At 36.4% G+C, this 17,679-nt stretch overlaps 1 protein-coding gene across 6 annotated transcripts in view; it reads right to left on the bottom strand.

Annotated features, from left to right (window-relative positions):
• LOC144448548 (uncharacterized) overlaps nucleotides 1–15,617 on the bottom strand; it is a 34,291-nt gene extending 18,674 nt beyond the window's left edge. The window contains exons 1-14 of one of the 6 annotated variants that reach the window (XM_078138821.1): nucleotides 15,478–15,617; nucleotides 10,661–10,775; nucleotides 10,136–10,240; nucleotides 9,599–9,691; nucleotides 8,995–9,181; nucleotides 8,067–8,165; nucleotides 7,292–7,570; nucleotides 5,868–5,924; nucleotides 5,084–5,359; nucleotides 4,392–4,599; nucleotides 3,612–3,924; nucleotides 2,450–2,702; nucleotides 1,342–1,640; nucleotides 752–1,012 (exon numbers count right to left, since the gene is read on the bottom strand). In XM_078138821.1, coding sequence (XP_077994947.1) covers nucleotides 752–1,012; nucleotides 1,342–1,640; nucleotides 2,450–2,702; nucleotides 3,612–3,924; nucleotides 4,392–4,599; nucleotides 5,084–5,359; nucleotides 5,868–5,924; nucleotides 7,292–7,570; nucleotides 8,067–8,165; nucleotides 8,995–9,181; nucleotides 9,599–9,691; nucleotides 10,136–10,240; nucleotides 10,661–10,744 — 2,514 coding nt within the window. In that variant the 5' untranslated portion in view covers nucleotides 10,745–10,775; nucleotides 15,478–15,617. Of the gene's footprint in view, nucleotides 1–751; nucleotides 1,013–1,341; nucleotides 1,641–2,449; nucleotides 2,703–3,611; nucleotides 3,925–4,391; nucleotides 4,600–5,083; nucleotides 5,360–5,867; nucleotides 5,925–7,291; nucleotides 7,571–8,066; nucleotides 8,166–8,994; nucleotides 9,182–9,598; nucleotides 9,692–10,135; nucleotides 10,241–10,660; nucleotides 10,776–13,273; nucleotides 13,445–15,477 lie in introns of those variants that run through there. The other 5 variants (XM_078138818.1, XM_078138822.1, XM_078138817.1 and 2 more) reach the window with 5 other exon arrangements.
• Nucleotides 15,618–17,679: the final 2,062 nt, after the last annotated feature.

Here is a 17,679-nt window from a genome sequence, read left to right as displayed (position 1 = left end):
GAATTCTAGTTCAGAACAATTTCGTGCCCAGGAACGATAACACAGACTGGCACGGAATTAATGTCATTACCCTCATTGTCAGACGTGGTCACTCGCCTGATGTCATTCAGAGCTATGCCTTGGCTTCAGCCTTCAATCTCAATGTCACAAAAAAAACAAATGACATTTTAACACAACCTTATAGGTCATTTGTTCCTGGTTGATTGTGTGTAATAATTCTTTGAATGTTTATCAATTTCCTTGACCATTACAGTTATTGTCTTTGTAAATTACACCATCTGTTCACTGTTGCTATGGGCGTGGTCGTGTTCCTAGGATCAATTCTTAATCTTTTCTATTTACATGCCTACCAATCTCACTTGTTATCTTTACAATATACACAACCCTTATACTGTTTGTTGCTAAGGGCGTTGTCTTGTTGCTTTTGAATGTGTAATTACCTGTCTGTCCAACAAGTTTGTTATCTTTGGAAAAAGTACTGGTATTTGGCTGTGGCGTGGCCATGACTGCAAGCTCAAGTTATGTCAATTATTAATGTGTTTTGAACAATATCAGCAGAATAACTCATTTCCACCAACTTCCAATCCATTCACAACATATGTTTTGAGATTGGGATTGTTAAGAGTAATTTGCATAACTATCACGGATGGGACTATCATGTTGTAACATCTGAACTTTTAATTTTATGCTTTACCCAACTTACTGTTTATTACAAAAGTATATGCAAATGAATTAAAATGAGATTAATTACCTCTAACAGCTTTTTTCGTCGTATTTCTGTTTTCTTTGGCCCTTTGCCTCCTAGTTGATAATCATCGTCGATTTTCCCCATAGCATCCTCCACGTCTTTGAATTCTTTGAATTTATCTTGGGTGAAATTACGTTTCATCCCGTCAAGTAATTTCTCTGCAACTTCCGTACACAGATCAGCCGATAACTTGGTGTTGTTATCAAGGACGTCTTTCAACAACCCCCCAGTCACACTGCAACCTGAGTATGTTGCCAACTTGTCCTATTATTCAAGAGGAGAGGGGGGAATTTCAATGATCATGACATAGTCATGTAACGTTTAGTTACACGGTACTCCTTTTTTGAATAGCACACATACATACACAAACGTATAGAAGATACATATTGAATACATACATACATACATACATACATACATACATACATACATACATACATACATACACACACACACACATTTGTTGGTTAATATTCATTAACTCCACTTTCATACAATGTTCCTACTCCATTCATTCACAGGCCTAGGCATACATTTAGTGACTATACCATCGTCGTTTAGTATTGGCTTTGCAATTGTTTTAGATTACCCACCTGTAGTTTCTCAAGGTATCGGTCTATCATCCCTGCGTCATTGATATTTTCAGAATCAGCCCTATACTGCTTTAGGGAATTATCAAAAAACAGTGAGTGCTTGTTTTGTAAAGTAGATTCCTCACATGGAAGTATTCCATATATGAAATTGTCCAGGTTCGCCCTGTAGAGATCAACCGCCTTGTTGAAAACATCTTGCAGCCTTAATTCCACTACCTGGTCCCATATGGATTGGATGTTTGGTACTGATCCAGGTTTATTCAGTGTATTTGTATATATCGTTACAAGTTCAGCAAACTCTACGGGATAAAAAGTAAAATGACATAACAGGGTATTATAATCAGAATCCGGACAGAATGTCTCTCATAGGTACACGTTCACAGACCTAATAAAAGATAGATTTTAATGAAGATATTTAAATTGTTCCTTTTAATTAACAAGAGTCGTCTGCAAGATGTGTTATTATAACAAATGTGCACATGGCTATCTTTCAATATATTTTAGAAAATCATAACATTTTGTGTCTGGTCGTATGCATGCAATATAGCCTACATGTAGACTTGAAGGATTTGCGCTACCACTCTATTCGCTATCTTAACTGAGATTTTGATTTTGAATTTCACTGTCCTAACTAACATTAGCGAAGTTTGGATAGCATATGACGTGCATACTTAATTAAAGTGAGATCGCATTTCCATGACGACACCTAATTGCGGATTTTAGCAGTGAGCCGATGGCATACATACAGGAATGCCATTCGAGACCACTGGGACACAGCTATCATCGTGGACAAGGCCAGCAAAGACAGCGAAATTCAAAATCAAAACGTCAGCTAGGGATAGTAAATATAGTGTTAGCGCTCGTCCTTCGAGTCTACATGTTGGCTATTGCATACGCAGTGTTCAGCCACTTGACGACTGAGACTGAGCTCAGGCAAAATGTCAAATTGTCAAAATATGAAAAGTCATATGATGTAAAAATATGCTAATGAGGCAAATTAATATGCATCATATTTCCCTCATAGATATCACGTATTCTGTGGCACAAGTTTTGACCACTGCCAAGTTTCTTTTTAAGTGTTCATGTCACCAGTAGATATAATACTCACGCCATCCATCCACGTTTCCTATTTTAGGCCAGGCCTTTTTTGCCGTCATCAAATCAGTAACCTTATCACAGAACATCTTCACCTTTCTGATAAACTCGGGGTTGATTTTATTCTTGTAACGACTATCTGTGATGTTTTTATTCACTTCTTTATTAACTGATGGTGGTGGGAGTTGGTAAGCATCAAACACTGGGAAGAACTTCAGAATTGCTTCGCCAATGCAGTGCTTTTCTGATATACCTCCTTTGAGAACCTATTTGACAAGTTTTGGAAGATTAAGCAGTTTGACACGCAAATAATCTTAACAACTTGTACTTACAGGACATATATTAGGTACGCTTTGGGTATTTGTTGCCGATGAACTTATGTTAAAATGATTGTATGCCCCTTTCTGCAATGTCATCAATGTATTTATGATACTTTATATCTGCAATGTTGTTTATACATGCATATCTACAATGGTTGTTTATACATGCTCAAGTTGAACTCCCTGGGAGACTGTCCTATAATCCATCATATCAAATCCTTCACTCGACAATGTCTATTCTACATTTGCCTTATTACATAGTGCATCAAACAAATTCAAAGTGTCAAACAAATGACATTTGATCGAGCTATAATTTTGTTCTAATTATTTGTACACCAACGCCATACTGGTAAAGACAGAACTGCCCTATTTAAAGAGGATCATGGCTAATCTGCAAATGTAGGAAATTCAAACTGTTGTACAGAGCACTAGCTTCTGGGTCTTGTTTTCGGCATTTTTTTGTGCTCCCAGAAACACACAGGTCATGTATCATGTACAAATTGTTTGTGAATGTCGTAGGATGGTAACTTGATACACAAATTAGTTTGTTTCATAGAATGAAAAAAACTTTCCAAATGAGACAAATCCCCCCTGCAAACAGCTGCATAGATTACGTGTCATTCAGGATTATTCAAATATGCGGCATTTGCATGTGAAAAACCCAGATATAGGGAATGTTTATATTTTGGTGATTATTTACCAGTGAGTCATCACAAGTTCTCCACCTCCAAACATAAAGTCAGTCATATGCAAAATAGGGTCCCAGGCGCCGGCAGTTGTCTGTTTAACATCGCGGCTTCTGTGTTTGGTGTTTACCAATGCATCCTGAATTGAATGTAATGTCAAATCACTTACCTGTTTAAGGAAGTATTCCTTGGTATTGTCGCTGTCATCAGTTATTTGCTCATCTAATAAGTCAGAAGAAACACTTTCTCTGCACTTATCCCCACCACTCATGTGACCCTCATCATCATCATCATCATCGTCGCCGTCGTCGTCGCCATCCTCCTCCTCCTCGTCTGAGGATATGTTTATCTCGAGGGTTACATCTCTAAGTAGCCACAGGAAAGTAGGAAAGAATCTGTAGAATTCGTTGGCAGCGACATCGTCACATGCTTTTGAACCTTCGGATTTGACTTTGATTTTTTTGGCTAGATCACCAATGAATCTGAAAATTCAATTTTAAAAAGTACCTCACTAAGAAGTGTGTTTTAGCTTAGTCAATGTTAAACAGTCAGCAACACATGCTGATTTACACACAGTTGTTATTTGAATTGTGAACAAATAACAGTATATGCATTAACACCTAACAGTAAATCATGTACGTGGATAGAGTGGCGATATGTGATAAGCAAGCCATTGCATGGCAGTGATATGACTAGTGTGTGTGGACGCACACAAAGACACAGACAGACAGACAGACAGACAGTCAGTCAGGCAGTCAGACTGACGCACGAAAGGACGAGTAAGATGCATAGTAATAGCACCTTAAAGTTGTAGTCGTGTAATGTCCGGAAAGCGCTAAAAGAATTTTTTTTTCGAAATTCGATTTATCATTGTATGCCAAACTAAAGAAAATGCATGTGTAATATCATGGGAGTCTTCCTAAATTTGCATAGATTAATTCCTGCATACCTTAACTTTTGAAGATCATCAGCTTTGGCTATGTTATTGCTGTTGTAAATAAGGACTGAAGAGATAAGCACAATGAGCGTAAACAAAGGATCGTCCCCTTCTCCCATATTGTCGACAGATCCGAGTCCTTCTGTATCTAAAAGAATAACAGCCACCTCAGTTCCATCGCTTAATTTCTTCAGAAATATTTCACCACTCATCCATATACCTGAATATAAGAAGAATAGAGAACACAGTGACACATTAGACTGCCGAACCTATAGTATTTATCGAATAATTATGCGTGGTGTGCATATTGGAGAAAAGGTTCACGAGAATATGTGTCAGTGAGCAACATATTTCTGGACAGTGAAGGATAGGTGGACAGAGACATACAGACAGACAGACAGACAGACAGACAGACCGACAGACAGACAGACAGACAGACAGACAGACAGACAGACAGGCAGGCAGGCAGACAGACAGACAGACAGACAGACAGGCAGGCAGGTAGTCAGACAGACAGACAGACAGACAGACATGCAGGCAGGTAGTCAGACAGACAGACAGATAGACAGACAGACAGACAGACAGACAGACAGACAGACAGACAGACAAGTTGACTAAAGAACCCTTGACTTTGGGGAAAACCCATTCATTGACCTTATTTGCCTTACAATTCACAGCATTGTTACGGGTAAATTTCAACCCACCTATTGTGTTCGTTCTCATCACTGGCGAAATATTGAAGACACACGTTTCCCGAGGGGGTTCTTGTAGTTGACTAAGGATGTAGGATTTCCCTGAACGACGATCACCAGCAATGGAAACAACACACACTGGATAGTCCTTTATCGACTTAAGTAGGGAAATTGCTTCGTCACAAACAACGAGTTTGTCTCGTGGCACGTTCTTCTGTTTTTTAAGTTTTCCTTTCTTGCTATCCCATTTGTAATTGTTGGGATAACACAGTGGCAAAGATTTAAACTCTGGATAGAAAGAAAATAAAGAAGGGAATCAAAATGCATATTTGCTTAGCTAATCTTTCCACATCTATCAGCCAAATGCATGGCTTCTATTGCAACCATTGTATATATATATATATATATATATATATATATATATATATATATATATATATATATATATATATATATATATATATATATATATATATATATATATATATATATAACTCAGAGAGTATCAATCTGCTAAGACAGTGCTCTATACCGCAGGCCTTTAATGTAACGAATCAAGGCTAATGACCCCAAAAGCATAAAATGTTTTACACTGTCTTAGTCGTATTATTTAGGAAATGTAGTGATTATTTTACAGTTATGATGAAAGGAGTAAGACTAGGTATTCATCCTGTAAATTACTACACTCACTCCTACTTGTGCTAACATATATTTAGCCTTAGCATTCTCACGTGCCCGTAAACAATAGAGGTTTTCATCCATTATGTGTTCAGCAATAAATATAATTACTACTTACTTGACTTCAGTAATGTTCTCGATGGATTCTTACCAGAGTTATTTGCTTCCATGATTGCTACAAAATAAAAACGAGTCTAAATGAACATATACTGAACATATATATAGTATTATTTGTATATATGTGAAAGTGTAAGATCGTCTCATAAATGCAATCTATAAAGGTTGCTGTCCTGGTCATCGTGCTATTAAAGTCTCTTCTGTAGGACTACAAATTTGAAAGTCAAAAAACAGATTACAAGACATGCCTGTAGCAAAACCGGTGCATGCAGATCTTGTAACCTGGTATGTGAAACAACTTTTAATATTTCAAAGGTATTTGCGTAGACATGTACGAGATCTGTTGATACGGGAGTGTACTTTCTATATTACAGTAACCGCATGACTGAAACAAATGTATATCCAGGTAAATATCACGAGTTGTATATACGGGTTGTGTCACGGTGTCTGTAAATTAGGTAAGATTTCCGGCCTACAAATATACATGGTACATTTAAGTGTTGAGTCTGTACATTTATGTTTACGTGTACGTAATTACTGAGAGTATCTCACAAACAGGTTACAACTGCTGACGTTAGACTGTGGACGGAAGGATCCTGTTACAAACAGGGAAAGCAAACAAATGAGTTGGATTTATAACACTTGGTACAGCATGTTGGAACAGCAGAGACTTGCATTACACACTATAGTTTGATAAGGAAGTTGTTCGGCCTCTGTATGTGTACATGAAATGCCAGGGGAACTGGTAATTTGTTTGTGAACATGAACTACTATGTAAAATGGCCATAAAACTGTTCTTATCAAGTAATTGAATGTAATACAAGTCTCTAAAGTTCAACCATGCTGCCTCAAGTGTTATCGAATTCAGTTGTTTACTTGCCCTGTTTGTAACATATTTAATTTGTCCACGGTCTGATGTCGGCAGTTGTACATGAATGTTTTGAATGTATGTATAAATATATGAGATTGTGATAAAATCGGACCTGTGACACAAATGTGTATAGATCTGTATACATCTTAGTCATTTACGCATGAGAAGTACATGTTTGAAAGGCAACCCCTGTGACGTGCCTATACTCAACGATTTTTATAGTAATAAAACCACAGATATGTTGACAGGCATGTGGCTACAGCTCTGTTACAACCCCGTGTCATGTTTGATGACACAACAGCGGCACTTGATTCAGGGATGTAACAGGGTCTTCACAGAGACATGTTCCAAGAATGGCGTTTTACTTGTATGAACATACAATTGTGTTTATCTTTTTGATGTTAGTCGATTGATAACAACTTTGATATGAACTAATGCACAGAAATTGCGGGGTTTCTTGATTTTAAATATCAAATTTCCTCAGATGTTTGATTCAAAATCATTTTATAGAAAAATTGTATTAAAAAGCATACATATACATTCATTGTACGTACCCAAACTTGGGTGGGTTTTCTTGAGAGTTTCGGCAACTACTTTAAAACCTGCAGCTGAAGACTTCTGAAATAGGGTAATAAACCAACTAGAGACATCCCCGACTTCATCCTTCCATTTCCTAACCATTTGGTACCGCTGCTCGTACGCATTCGACAAATTGTCCTGCTCTATCTCATCTAAGATGTCATCTCGCATATCGAGTACCTCTCTTCCAAAGCGTTTCCACTCCCTTGGTGGAATTTTATTCGTCATATCTGTGAGACAATCCATCTCATCACCTGTAATTTAAAATTAATTGAAAAACGTGCTTTATTATTTATGAAACCGGACGTTTATTCATTTCAAAATTTGTATTTACCCACTTAACATCATTACCACGTAGCTTGATATTTTAACACATTTGACCAGTTTTGTCAATTTTACTATACGACTTACGTTAGAAGTGTACTATTATGACAAATCACTGTACGTTGACGTTATGCCTTGAAAATATGATGATATATATATATATTCATTATATGAATATTTATTACATTTATACATGGAATGCACACTTACGGGTGGTGCATAATCTACCCGTTAAATCTTTATGCATATATTAATGTATTAACGTTTATATATTTGTGTGGTTATATATATATATATATATATATATATATATATATATATATATATATATATATATATATATATATATATGAGTGACATTAAAAAACACAAAACTAAAACGAGATTTCCAATCACTATATACGCAATGAAACAAATAATACATACGTTCAACTTCAGAGAGCTGTGTTGATAACTGTCGTTGACGATGGTAATCTGCTGACTTGGGCTGTTCATCTGTTGAACTGCTAGCAAAATGTGGGCCACCTAGGTAATTAAATGTATAACAAAACATTTAATTGATGGGAAAAATAATCATTGATGGTTTCAGGAGACAGTGTGTGAACATTGGTATCTTGACTGCTTGATGGAAGATGTGTTCGCTGAGCAGTCTGTCAGCCCTTGACTGCCCCCATCCCGTAAGAATTTTTGTTCATTTTGTCATTATCATCATCGTCTTTAAAATATTACAAGAAATATAAATTTGTCGTCATTGGATGCAGCAAGTCAGATGAAATGTGAAGCATGCATTACGATATTGCCTTGATAATGCAAATGAACTAATTCAAAGTTATATGAACAAGGTGTTTTGGACACGTGATTTGTTATTGTCGAAATGTGTCCAAATTACATTATATTAAATACAAGGCGTATTGTTTTCTGATTTTGCCAAAATCAATTATGGAAATAGCTCATTTAGATTAAAGCCTACATCATTAACCTAACTTGGACATGTGCTTCTTGTTATCAACAGCGTGTACCAAATTCCCAGCAAATGTCTGCCTTACCCATCAGGTAGGTTTTGAGATATGACCTTTTGGTAAAATGTCCCATTATTACATCTAGTTTGCATAGTAGTGTTGAGATCATTATGTGGTCAATAGTACTTCATCTACACGCCTCATTTCCTCTTGCCTCTAATGAAACCTGCATTGCTTGTGCAGAACGAATTGAATTTCTGTGAATTTCATGTGGACTGAAAAGTATATATTGTTATTGCTCTTATTATTATTGTTATATATATGCATAGTATTATTATTAGTAGTAGTTTTAAAATGATTCATCTAACTCATGGACAATTTATTGAAATGTTCACCTGTAGTACTAATTGAAACAGTGCTTTTCTTCTCCATAAATACAGTAATTTTTGCCGGCGTTTCATATTCACCAACATATTCTGCACCAGCACTGCGTGGAGATGATAGTTGGAAATGTGTCTCATGTGACTGGCTGGTACCAAGTAACATGCTTTTCCTGTCTCCCTCTCCGATTTCTTTATAACCCTGAAAACAGATAGCAGTTGGTATAAGGCACAGTGTCATCTTTATATATATATATATATATTTTTAAATGCAGATGATTGAATTCAATGAATTTCCAAAAATAAAGATTTAGCACATGTGTCAAAGTAGTTTCATCACACGTTAAGTTGTTTATAATTACAAAGATGACCTTTATAAGCCATACTCTACGCTACTGACCTATATTCTGTTCAAAGTGAAGTTGGTGTTGGTATGAAAGGTAATAAGGAATATGTGCGAAGACAATGGAAGTTGTAGCAGGCTGGATGGCAGACCTGGCAAGGTTATTCAGCCTGTCAACGCAGTATATCAAGTCTAGTATTTTGGCTACTGCCCTATCTGCGATCCCTGAAATGATGAAAACGGTGCAAGAATCAGAGTATCCTACGGTGGGCTAACCTTTTCAAGTGACATAGCTTCAGCAGCAGTTGTGCACGATCCTTTTGCTCCATTATCAAAACACACCTCTTCCGGAGCATCATAAAAATTGCCCTGTCAAGTATAAAATGCTGACATGTGACAGGGTTCACTCATATACAAACTGAATTGATCTATATTTTAATGACTTTTTGACTGCTATTGAATATACTACCACACATCTGGTATGTGCACTCACCTGTATGTACTAGCGTGCCGTTATTTTGTAATTAGGACCTTGATGTAAGGCCTTTCTACGGTAAATTTGTAATGTGTACATACATTGACAATCTCTCTATTGTCTATAAAACATAGTACCAGTGCTAGAGTAGGTTCAGTACATTTGTATTATTCTGCAGAAATCAAGTTAAAGAGAAGTCACCCTCAAATTCATTATCACATTTTGTCATTTTTACAACACATCGGTAATAATGCATGAATGTTTATCACCATAAAAGATAGGCTTTCATATCAACAGTAATATATTTGATTAACTAAATCAAATAGCATCACACTAACATCTTCGTCAGAATTTGAGTCCTCTTGTGTTTGTTCTGAGGTTTCTTCAAATTCAAATACCAATGGTGTAATGTCGCCTGTTAAGGGCGCCGATCCGTCTTCATTCTGCAAAGTAAGTATCGCATTATTATGTATGTATCATCAAAATCAGACATGGTACTATTAATGTAGTTCAAATGTAAAGTTGAACATATTATCTGTGTCAGTTAGTCCCTCCATTGTCATTTACCGTGATTTATCGAGTCACATTCTTATGTAATTGTTGTTGCTATCATAGTAGTATGAATGTTCTCAGCTATACATTGAAACGATTCAGTGTACACGTGTTTCTATCTGACTTTATAAGACGTTAAGTCGGTTTACATGGTTTATTTGCATAATCGCCCATATTTAGAGAAGTCGCCCAATGCAGAGGTGTTAAAAGTGACAACTAAAGAAATAAAAATCAACTTAACCTTTAGTCCCCTTTTTATTTTATGTTCAAAGAAAAGTGGAACAAAAGCAAAGAGAATGTCTTTCGCTCACCTTCATATATGCTTTCCGTTTTTTCAGACTAGGGAAAGACCACTTTGATGTTTTGGAGTCCTTTTTTCGATTTGGTTTGTCCATAATCCAGTCACTCTCGTTTTCTGTCTTGTTACTTCAAGAAGACAAACACATATATACAATATTTATACCATGCACGAGCCATTTCGAGCAAAAATATGGAATATTCACTCTAGTCGTTCACGTCACGACAACTTGCGACTATGTCACAACAACGTGTGCCTACGTCATTGGTTCGGCTTTGATCGAAATATGAGTCAAAACGTTCAAAAGTATCATTGGTTCCCCCAATTTGTCTTTGATATTACTGACGCTGGTATAATTATGTTATTCTCCAATATTTTTCTTCATGAAGCCGGAAAATACTCGTAAGCTAAGGGTTGACAAGTAGTGACAAAGACACCTTATATTTAGGTCACTTGTATTTTCCTCTGCTAAACGAAAAAAATATTGAAGAATAACACATATACTGTTTTCTGGAATTTATTTGGAACATTGTTGTATATGATGATTCATGATAGCAATGCTACGTTTGTGTTGACATGTAACACAATGAACTATGATTTCATGTTTGATGTAAGGTCTCTAATAACAGACCACACAAAGTTCATGCTTCAGTGGTCAAATGTTATGTTTTGGAATGAGACTACACAGTACTTAAACAATATAATACATTTCCAAAGCAGGAGTAATAAACTTTATGGTGCTATCATGGGCAGTGCACTTGCTTGTACAGTCCTCAATCTGAACTTTGCCCAGAGATCATGCGTTCCACTGTGACCAAATAATAACTTATTGAATTACAAAGCTTATTGATATAGCAGTGTGTAGCTAGAGCAACTCTGATGTAAACTCACACGCACATTGTTTCATTCTACCCTGCCAAGGATATCAGGATAACAATTGTATAACACAGTGTATTAAAGTGGCCATATGGATGAGAATTTGGTATTCATTTTGGATTTTTATTTGATAAAACAGCTTCACTATGTTTTTCTACTTGAAAAAATAATGTGAAGTAACATATACCAAGTCCATGTTCATGTTCACATCTCAATAAAAAGCAAATCACTAAATAATGTGTAAAATTTGTGTTATTGTACGTACAATAACAAACTTTTTTTTACACTTTTTGCATCTTTTTGCAATGTATTGAGTTATGAACATGGACTTGGCATATCTTCTTTCGCTTTATTTTTTCAAGTAGAAAAACATAGTGAAGCTATTTTATAAAATAAATACCAAATTCTCATCCATATGACCACTTTAACTAGTGCCATAAAAACGATGGCTGTTTCCTTTCATCTTTTATTTTATTAAAGTCACGCTACACGTGTCGTTAAAATTACCACATCAATAACACGGCACCACTGATATAGAATTACAAATAGATTATGAGAACTTCAAATAAACACCATGTCTTCAGATCACCAATGTTAAAAGTTCAAGTATGATTTATTGGATGAAAGAAATTGTCCGATGTTAACATGTTAACTCGACAGTCGTTCTGACTTTTTTTATTTTGTAGCTGATGCAATAGAATAAAACGTAGTAGTTTTTAGAACTCCGTACATGTAGTGTTATTCGAAGAATATATACAATACACAGTAAAGGGTTTCTAACAAAGAGATTAATTCGTCATATACATAGATAAAGAATGTTCTCATTACAAATTTCTTATAATAAATGTGGGAGAGAAAAAAGTCTTTCTTACTTAGTGGCAAACAATTTAAATGTTAAATGTTTAACGATTAATAATACTAAATTGACATTGTCTCAACTAATGATATGTATGTAGTTAACATTAATTTGATTAAAGACAATTTCGCCAAATCGTTCATACCTTCGGTGAGTATGTTAATTTTTCTTACTTCAAAAAGACAAACAGAAGACAACATTTTATAACCAAAACTTTCGGATCATCCGCAAATAAGGCCTCTATATATGGTTTGTTAATGAATGGCAATATGACATTTTCAAACCTGTAGTTTCAGTGATTGCCAAGTGTTACATTTAACGCAAGAAGAGAAAATATCCACTTCGCAATTCCTAGCCACATAATAGTTGAGTTACATTGGAGTTACTGCTGTGATAAATTACTTTCAGGGTCGCGACACTTAACCTTCCACCCCGATGTAATGTGTTACCAACGTACCGATGCACCTCGAATGTCAATGTCCGATATATATACTTAGTCTAGTCTACGTCTCGAGTACGACTATTGTAAACAATTCTCCGAATTCAAACAATTCTACGAACCGCTCTTGATACCCCAATCATACGACGACATATACCTTAGCATATCAAAGACACACTACAGAAAACACATTCATCCGGTCCTTGTATTGATCAATACACCAACTAGTCTAGTTGCTATACAGTATTGTTACCATTTACACCTCCACTTACAGTCTAGTTGCTATACAGTATCGTTACCATCTACACCTTCACTCACAGTCTAGTTGCTATACAGTATCGTTACCATTTACACTTCCACTCAGTCTACTTCCTATACAGTATCGTTACCATTTACAGCTCCACTCACACTCGCAGTCTACTTCCTATACAGTAGTGTTACCATTTACACCATACCTCAACTCACAGTCTAGTTCATATACAGTAGTACACCTCCACTCACAGTCTAGTTCCTATATAGTAGCGTTACCATTTACACCGTACCTCCACTCACAGTCGAGTTCCTATACAGTAGTGTTACCATTTACACCTCCACTGAATCCGGACTACACACCAACCGCAATGACGTAGTCAAAAACCGTCGTTAAGAAATCACCTTTGCCCTCTAGTATGAAGCCAAGCGTTTTGTTATTTTCTACACGTACCTACACTACCATAATACATGTTGGCAAAACTGTATAACAATCAAATAAAAGGTCTGCATATTGTAGGGATGTCCAGTTCTTAGCGAATTGTAAAATATGCTAAAAATAGCACTGCAACCATAGACAGTGGAGACGGAATGCTGCAATACTTCATAATATTACCTTACATATCAACTTGGTTAAAATTATAATATTATCCGTCTTGAAGTGTGAATGTGAATGACGTATGTGATAGTGAAAGTGTATATGTTGCGTCAGGCATGTTTGAAGTTCATGCATGTTTATTGCTGGCTGTCTGTCTGTCTGTCTCTGTCTCTGTCTGTCTGTCTGTCTGTCTGTCTGTCTGTCTGTCTGTCTGTCTGTCTGTCTGTCTGTCTGTCTGTCTCTCTCTCTCTCTCTCTCTCTCTCTCTCTCTCTCTCTCTCTCTCTCTCTCTCTCTCTCTCTCTCTCTCTCTCTCTCTCTCTCTCTCTCTCTCTGACTCTCTCTAATCTAATCACAGACCTGTACAGTTCAATTTTATATAGTAAAGATATTTAGATACTAAACGATTTCAAACCCTGTCCACTTTTACGTATCGTCCATGCTACCACATTAAAATATGTTCACAATTGAGTTCAACGCACTATATCAGGCTATGTGCTTACTCGTTTTATAAAATTACAGAAACGGTCATTCTTATGGGCTATACACTATACGTTGTTTATCAATACACAAATGCAAAATGGTTAATTTATATGCCAACTTCGAAATTCAACGTAACTGTTGTCTATCTGTTCATAGAACAATACACGAAAATGCAATACAACGTTTTAACATAGTGGTTTGAATACCTTAGGTAAACAGATGCATGTAACTTTTGTTCAATTTGATTAAATGGATAACCAATTCAAGTTTCAGCTTTATCGCGAGTGACTTGCTGTCTGCTACGGTATTTGTCTACGTGCGAGGATGTCTACCTCCTGTGTACTATTGCTTAAAATTCTCCGAATTCACAAGCACCCTATTGTTCGAATACATTCGACATAAGACAGGTCGATTACCCCAGTAGTGTAGAACGACCTACATAACACGCGTTTCATGAGCATGAGTTTTATAAAAACAACTTCATTCAGTATTCATACATTTAATACGTAGGTGCCATACTCATATTTTATTTTTGTCAATTAATTGACAGTTATATATAGAGAAGATAAGATAAGGAGTTTAAAATGTATAAAGGTGCGACCTGCCAATTTAATGGGTATGAGATGTTGGAGAACGGATTACGTGCCCAGATATCCGTAATGGCAAGAACTAGGTGACGAGGCTGATGTCGGTTTACTATTTCGAAAGTGAAAGTAGTAATTTCACATACTAAAAGTATTAGTGTGCCTTTCATAGAAGACACCATGTTTACTCTTCACCTGAAATTTAAGATAAACATGTAGCTGACCGGATTGAGTTCCGCCTCCCCCAAATTTTTAGTCTGTCATTGCATCAAGAATTGTACATACCAGCTGCATTGCTATACTGTCTGACGGGGCTGATATCGATTTACTATTTCGAAAGTGAAAGTAGTAATTTCACATACTAAAAGTATTAGTGTGCCACTCATAGTAGAAACAATGTTTACTCTTCACCTGAATTTTAAGATAAACATGTAGCTGACCGGATTGAGTTCCCCCTCCCCCAAATGTTTAGTCTGTCATTGCATCAACAATTGTACATACCAAATGCATTGCTATACTGTCTGATGTCTAGACACGGAAAGACAGTTCTACCCAAACCTGAATGCACCTAATGGACTTATTGTGTCACTTCGTTTATACTTCATATCTTGCTATCTGCACTTGAAAACGTACACTAAGACCTGTAACCTTACCGCTGGCCATGTTGAAAAATGTGAAATGTGACCTCAGATGTCCTATCAATGTCGATTTATGAGATATTTTAACACATGTAATAGGGCTACTTACCTATATTAGACGTAGTAGGGTTACAACTGACAATGTTCACTTTCCAGCTGAATGTCAACAATGGCGAGTCACCATATATCTACAATTGTCGTTTGCCAATTTCGCTAATCCGTCAGGTCACATTAATCCCAACTAATCCAGCGATCTAACAAAGATTATCCAGACCTTACTTATTGTGATGTCCTTAAAATGGTGTCCACGGATTTTGAACTATATAAGTGAGTCACCGAGCGAAGCTATGGCGGATATGACCGATGAGGGCTCTCTGTAGTGCAATAATACTATCATCCTACTGATGTGTCATATAGTCTAACTGAGGTGTTGTTGAAATAAATCAAACAAACAGGCTACCCCTTTTGCAATTAGTTATACGTAGTGATACGTTCATAGGTGGGTTCAAAACTGCACTAACTGCGACTGGATCGTTTGGTTTTGAAACTGTTGTATTAAACACGACTTACTGAACAGTATTCCATCACTGAGTAAATGTATTTGTGTACCATTATAATACATAGTATAGTGCAATATATTAAATTCATTTTGGGGTCCGCACCCAAAAATCAAAAACAGATGCAATTAAGATTCTAACGTTTTACTGTACTACTTATGGATACAACTGGCCTCTTATTAACATGTACAGTATCTAATTATTGATATTTTATTGATCGACAAAATAATACTCAAAATACAAACAAAAGTATTTACTTTGCAATTCCTATCATCATAAGAGGTGCCCCATTGGCGTTAGAGTTACTGATGTGGTAAATTAGTTTTAGGGTAACTTATACCCCGATGTTATAATGTGTTACCAACGTACCGATGAATGTAATGTTAATGTACGTATATACTTAGTCTACCCTACCTCTCGAGTACGACTATTGTAAACAATTCTCCGAATTCAAACAATTCTACGAACCGCATGTGAAACCGCAAATATATGACGATATATAATTTACCATATCGAAGACATGCTACAGAAAACACATTCATCCGGTCCTTGTATTGATCCATACACCAACTAGTCTAGTTACTATACAGTATTGTTACCATCTACACCTCAACTCACAGTCTAGTTTCTATACAGTATAGTTACCATCTACACCTCCACCCACAGTCTAGTTGTTATACAGTATCGTTACCATTTACACCTCCACTCCCAGTCTAGTTCATATACATTATCGTCCCCATTTACACCTCAACTCACGGTCTAGTTCCTGTACAGTAGTACACCTCCACCTACAGTCTATTAACTATACAGAAGTGTTACCCTTTACACCTCCACTCACACAGTCTATTTCCTATACAGTATCGTTCCCATTTACACCTCCACTCACAGTCTAGTTCTTATACAGTAGTAAACCTCAAATCACTATCCACTTCATATACAGTGGTGTTACCGTTTGCACCTCCACTCAATCCAGACTACACACCAACCGAAATTGAGTAGTCAAAAACCGTCGTTTAAGGCATCACCTTTGCCCTCAAATATGAACCCAGGCGTCTTCTACTTTTCTACACATACATTCACTACCATAACAAATTTTGACAGAACTGTTTAACAATCAAAAAAGGGAGGGATGTCCAGTTCTTAACGAATTGTAAAATGTGCTTAAATTAGCACTGCAAACATAGACAGTGATGACGAAATGCTGTAAATCATCAATAATATTACCTTACATGTCAACTTGTTGAAATGTCAATATTATCCGTCTTTAGGTGTGAATGTGAATAACGTATGTGATAGTGAAAGTGTACATGTTGCGTATGGCATGGCTTGTCTGACGTCCATCCACGTGTATAAAGGTTTAAGGTGAAATATACAACTTGAGAGTTGTTATCCAAACCTAACAAGTAAACACCGGTGTGTGGATACCCGGACGTGGCCATGTAATTTGGACGATCGCTGCCGTGTACGAAGCAGCAAGCTTTGGATAGACAGAGTAGCATTTTGACACAATATAACAGACCAAACCGAGCTAATATTATTCAGGATTTAACAATCTTCATGTTTGAAAGAATGATGGAACTTGTGAATTGAAGAATTTAGTATCAACCCGTTTATAAACATAACATACTATGCGCAACGAAAAGGAATATTTGCAGTAAATGACCACTCATCTCGTGTTTAATATGTTTAACAAAGTGTGTGTTAATAAAGGACATAAGTGGCTTGTTTGTTGGTTGGTTTGCTTTTACACATTC

Source organism: Glandiceps talaboti, chromosome 17 (assembly GCF_964340395.1).
Source record: "Glandiceps talaboti chromosome 17, keGlaTala1.1, whole genome shotgun sequence".
NCBI lineage: Eukaryota > Metazoa > Hemichordata > Enteropneusta > Spengelidae > Glandiceps > Glandiceps talaboti.
Note: the sequence above shows the minus strand (reverse complement) of the source record. Positions and strands in the feature narration are given on the sequence as shown.